We start from the raw sequence: 6,050 nt of genomic DNA, 5'->3' as shown, positions 1-6,050 counted from the left end.
CGGGCTTAGTGTTTGGGGGACCACCCCAATCCCCAAAACATCCCTTAATCGGGCATATTTACCAACCATGTCAATGTGGAGCTTAAATGAAAGGTATTGGGGATAGAGCAAGAATTGATACTCATTTTCGGGACCAATTTTCTGTGGGTCCACCCCTTTCCCAAAATACCCCACAAATAGCAATTTTTTTATTGACCATCGCAATATGGGGCTCAAATAAAGGTATTTGGGAGTAAAGTACGAATTTGATATCCAAATGTAGGACCTTGTATTTAGGGCATCACCCCTTCCCCAAAGAGTTCACATTTTCGACCATGCCAATATGTGGCTCTAGGAACCGAGCAACGATGAATGAGAGACCGGTTTATTTGGCAGCTATATCAGGTTATAGACCGATTTTGGCCGTACTTGGCACAGTTGTTGAAAGTCATAACAAAACACTGCATGCCAAATCGGACAAAAATTGCGGCTTGTAAGGGCTCAAATCGGGAGATCGGTTTATATGGGAGCTATATCTAAATCTGAACCGATATGGCCCCTCTGCAATCTCCTACGACCTACGTCAATATTAAGTATTTGTGCAAAATTTCAAGCCACGCGTTCGACCGATTTCGTGATTTCGACAGACGGACGGACATGGCTAGATCGACTCAGAACGTCGAGGCGATCAAAAATATAATATCTTATGGGGTTTTGGTCGCATATTTCGAAATGGTCCAAACGGAATGACTAGATTAGTACGATGGAATATTTATAGGCAAATTTACATATGCAGTTCCACAGAAGTTGATTCAATGGATCAAATTGATCTGATAGAATCCTTCAACGCGCAGTGGCTAAAACTTCAATGTAAAGTGCCTTTTTCATCCTGCAACAGGCACGTGGCGGAGTGTATATTCCGTATTCCTTTGGTCCGCCCCATGATTGAAGAGAACACTGCAGCTTAGGGTGGTTCAGTTTATCAAAACAGATGTATGAAGTAGGCTAGGTTGAAAAGAGGGTATGGATAATAATACGCCCCATGCCGCTATGGACATACAACTAAGCCAATAATTGGGTTGGTGTGCGCTCTAAATACCAAAAAGTAACATCGAAAAAGAAAACCCCAGTCAGGAATTCCATGCTACTTACAAAATCTCTAATTGTTTTCCATACCATGACCCAAGGCTGGTTCATGTCTGGTATTGCGTCCCCACCTAAGTGGCGGAGTCTGTTAGCCGTGAAAGCAAGCTAATAACATAGAAAATGCTCTAACGTCTCATCATTTTCCCCTCATGCCATACACATGCAATCACATGCCGCACATAATTAGTATGGGTAAGCTCGTAATCCTATGTGTCCCGTTATGATACTGAAAGAAATACTGATTTTCTTAGTTCATTTCAGTTATAGCCTCGTCTTTTCACGATCTGGATCTCTACAAAAGATTTTCGTCGCCCTTTCGACAGTTTCGCTGTTCCTCAATGTCACATGAGCGTTCGTCGCCCACGCACTATACTCGGACTGCATTGCTCCGAAAGGCTTCGGGTTGACCAAGTTTTTTGGCGGCCTTCACTTTGGCCTTTAATGCAAAATCGTCTGCTCTTTCATTCCCCCTTTCTCGGCTGTGTCCCGGCACCCAAACGATGCGGATGTGTGGGGTAACGTGCATTGGCGGAAGTATAGTCGACTTTTCCAACCCATTGCTGATTTCTTTGATACCCAGCAAAGTAGTTAGTATAACTACGTTGCCGCAGTGGATCGAAAAAGTCGACTTCGGCGTCTTCGTCAATCTAATAGACCCGCATTCAGCAATATGAGAGCAGCAGCACCCTATCACTATCGCTGCTCCAGTGCCAGAAAACACCTTTTAATTCATATGGCTGCCGCGATTGTGCTTGCAGTAGCCTCTTTAAAAAACGAAAAAACTCGCATTTTCATCATAGTTTATTTAAGAAAAATAAATCCATTTTAGCTTCTATTATTATTGCAAAAAAATTTATGTATAAAAATTCTCTATTTAAAAATACATATATCATCACCAGAAAAGCAAATTGAAATGTTTCTACATGTTTTCAATAGCTTATCAAGTCCTCTTGGAGTATAAAATCAAACTGCGTTTGATGACCCCTAAGCTTAGATATAGCATAAATATTTCACTAAGATTATCTTTTATTTACATGGGGTCCATGTTTGAAATAAATCCCATCTCAAGATGATCTATCATTTTGCTTTTGAGATGACAATATTTACAATAATGAAAAGACTTACAACTAATTATTTGGCTAATGTTTCTTCAACTTTTCATCATTCTTATTTCGACATATTTTCATCATTAACTTTAGAGTATATTTTAAAGCGAATATTATCAACAGCAATGTTACTACAATAATACAAATGGAATCAAGAGAGTAAAGGATAAACCAATTCAAGTTTACTGCATGAGAATGCAATACCTCGGGTGCACGTTTGTGCCTTAGCAAATATTCAACCCACCAAGTTGCTGTTTCAAGAGGTTTTGAAGGTCTATCACGAAATATTTTTGATATATCCTGGGCATTCTTTGCATAGCTGCAAGAAATTTAGCTTTAATAATTATTTTGTTAAAAGTATGGTTGTTTATAGGATACCTACCTTGAATGTCTTACAGTTTGTAATGCGTCCTCCAAACTGCTATCGTTGATATTGTCGTAGCTAAGAATACGTCCAATTTGACGATTTTCAACAGCATACGCATTCACAAATTGATCACCATATATGGGCGTAAGAATCATGGGTTTGCCACAATAGACAGCTTCTGTGGTGCCTAAAAGTCCGCCATGACCCCAAAATAGTTTCACTTTAGGGTGACCTATAAGGAAATTAATGAAAAATTGTATAAAATAAATTTGTAAACCAAAATTTGATACCCACGGGGACATGTTGTGCTGCAAATAGTCTTCTTTCTTTAATATTTTTTTTAATTTCTTTTCTTTAATATTAAATGAATATCCCCCGAATTGAGATTGAGGAATGAGGCTGTTCATGTATCTGGGCACTTAACGCTAAGGCTATAAGGCTTTACTCCGATTTTGGTATTAACCGCAGTTCTATGACTACTATTCATTGCCCAGGAGTTCAGTAGCCCCTGCTTTCTGTGCTTTCTCACATTTTGATTGTCCTAAGAAGATTCGCCCTTAATAGAGCCTTACACCAGACCAGACACCCACAATTCCGTTTGATACTCACACAATTCCGTTTGATACTCACATAACAATGTTAGCTGTGGCGCCCATTTAACAAATAAAAACTTGTCATTTTTAACCGGCACTTCCTCGGTTTCCCATTTCCATATGATCTTTAAATTGCTTCTTTCCAAGACCTTTAAAATAGCTGTCAATTTGTCACTGCTTATGGTTGAAGCACGAATCATAGAGCCCCAACTAATGAAAAGAACTCCTTCTTTTCCAGATGTCTGTAAAAAATCATCTATATCTCGAGGCATGGGCTCATCAATGACTTTTTCCTGTATGTGTATACCACCGATTTCAATAAATGATGTTGGTTGAGGTCTAGTTCCCGTAAGCGAATAATGTTGATTGCCAAATATAATGCTCGTCTGTTGTCTGGCAATGTCAGCCACATCCACTGTGACATTAAGATGACGATATATGAGATCATTGTCTTTCTGATTGGTATGGTAACTGTAAAGAAATAATTATACAATATTTAGTCAAGTAAATAGCTATAATAATTTTTAAAGTTTGATGAATTTGACAGGGATTTACATACATAAAATTGTTGGTCTTGTAAACTGAAGACAAGAGTGATATTTGGTGAGATTAGTCTGGATTCTACAGGAAGTTTTACAAAGTTCAAGTATTTAAAATGTGACCCGCATAATTAAGGAAGTGTCCACCACCAAGAAGATTTTTTTTTTTTTAAATTTCCTGCGATTTCCTGCGAATTCCACCCAGATTTAAAACCACGTGCTTAATTTGGTTGTGGTTCCCACTTTTTACCTTTAATCTGCCAGAATCTTGTCACAAGTCCAGTTAATTTAAATGTCATTACAAAGCACAAACACACAAGTTATGAGCGCCATTTAGTTGCACAACAACTCTACAGAATTTTATAGCTTTTGTGCAATGCAAAACTATTGTATGTGTGAGACGTCGCTATATATCAAGATGAGGCGCTTTAATGAAACTAGAATTACTTTACTCACTTAAGCCCTTATGAGCTGCTACAATCATTAGTTACGCAACGAAAGTTAATTGCCTTGCCATTGCTAGGCATGAACTAGAATTACGCCAATACGGCCTAATACTGTATTGCATTTAACTGAGCACCAAAATATAAATAAATATTTTATACATACTTACCGATACAATAACGATAAAACCTTAGCCTGCAGAAAATTTGTCAGCCTTTCAAACCAATTTAGTGGCGTAGAGAATCCTATAAATTCTGATTGTATAAACGAAGGTGTATCCGGTAGTAGAATACGATCATAGTACCAGGGCATCAATAGACAACTGCTTAAGGCCACAATTGGTGTGTTCATTAAATAAGGCACAACCAATTGACAATCGGAATTGAAATATTCCGTTATCACCAGATCATAGGGCTTTATTTCTTGGTGTCGTCGCAGTACTTCTTGAACGTAGCCACTTTCGTAAAGACGTTCACATGATTCTTGACCCTCCTCATGCAATCCAACATATTCATTCAGTAGTCCATTCCATGTTCTGGGCCTCCATTCGCTCAAGGGCACTATATTGACAACTTCCATTTGCTTGAGCAGCAGTTCTTCATAGTTATCCAATTTATTCGAACTTTGGATATGCGTGATGACCGTTACATTGTGGCCAGCTTCAGCCAAATTGCGCAATAACGGATAAAACACTTTAAAATGACTATATCCAAAATGTGGGAAAATGCCTAGAATTTCTTTAGCCTCTATCGCCGGCGACAACTGTATAACATGCACAATAATACAAAGATAAACCAAATGCTTCATGTTCTGATATATGCGTTGTTATTAGTTACTGCCTTTTATTTGCTCACAAACACCGCGCCGCACGTAATTTCGTTGATTTCATGGGCTTCTGTCTACGACATACAGAGGATGTTGTTAATGGTGCTTTTACACGCAGTGTTCATGGACGCTTTTGTCATGTTTTAGATGAAGCAACGCGAGATGTGGAGTTTTCAGGCATGTACAAATCCTTGATACAAGTACTAAGAAACGATATTAAGCCTGACTTTGTTATGTCCTCATAAGCCTTGTCTATTTATTACACAAATCACTACCCAAGGGCCTGTTTTATACTAGTACCGTTAATTTTTTTATTTTAGTGTTATATTTTTGTTCTACGCATTGCAAGTCAGATCAAAAGTTTTATTTGGGGTTTACACAGTACATCAAATGTTTATTCGCTGTGTCTATGTGAAACAGCGGCATGGGAAGCGATACCAACTCAAGTCGGGTCCACATACCGAGATTTTATTTTAATACTATATAGTACAAATCACGATTTTAAGTTTTTTATTATCTGTTATAGCATGTTATCGATAACTTACCAGTACAGCTTTGCGCTGTCATTCTATCCAGAAGATCTAACTTGCACTGGATAGGACAAAATAAAACTCAGCAAGTTGCTATTGGTTGTTGCATACATGTAAAGGAGAGTGAAAGAGAAACACAAACAAAGATAACGTTAAAAAAATGGGGCTATTTGCTGTGAATGTCAACACAGAATTGACATCTTAATGCCGTCAAACTGGCCGGCTACTGACTGGCTTTTCGTGTGATACCACATTTTTAAATCCACCTTGCTTAGATTTTTAGCAGTAATGCTTATGCGAATTCTACGCATGCGGACATATCTCTGCTCATGTATACAAAGCCGCAAACAAATTTCTGTGTGTGTGTGTTGACTGGCGATGCTAGTCACGATGACGTTAAAAACAGGTATAGGTTGTAGCCATAGCGAATCAATTAAAGGTGGTTTCATTGCTACAATAACCACAAATCATATGGTGCAATCCGCCACTTTGCCAACAAGCAAAACACACAAAAAAATTGT

General features: G+C 38.3%; 1 protein-coding gene across 1 annotated transcript in view; it reads right to left on the bottom strand.

The window, feature by feature from the left end:
* Positions 1–1,902: 1,902 nt before the first annotated feature.
* The window catches only part of LOC106080829 (uncharacterized), a 47,040-nt gene continuing 42,892 nt past the window's right edge, over positions 1,903–6,050 (bottom strand). The window contains exons 12-15 of the mRNA XM_059364740.1: positions 4,344–4,999; positions 3,229–3,662; positions 2,614–2,830; positions 1,903–2,550 (exon numbers count right to left, since the gene is read on the bottom strand). Coding sequence (XP_059220723.1) covers positions 2,265–2,550; positions 2,614–2,830; positions 3,229–3,662; positions 4,344–4,999 — 1,593 coding nt within the window. The 3' untranslated portion in view covers positions 1,903–2,264. The remainder of the gene's footprint in view (positions 2,551–2,613; positions 2,831–3,228; positions 3,663–4,343; positions 5,000–6,050) is intronic.

The sequence above is a fragment of the Stomoxys calcitrans genome, chromosome 3, assembly GCF_963082655.1.
Source record: "Stomoxys calcitrans chromosome 3, idStoCalc2.1, whole genome shotgun sequence".
Taxonomy (NCBI): Eukaryota; Metazoa; Arthropoda; class Insecta; order Diptera; family Muscidae; genus Stomoxys; species Stomoxys calcitrans.
This window is presented reverse-complemented; position numbering and strand designations above follow the sequence as displayed.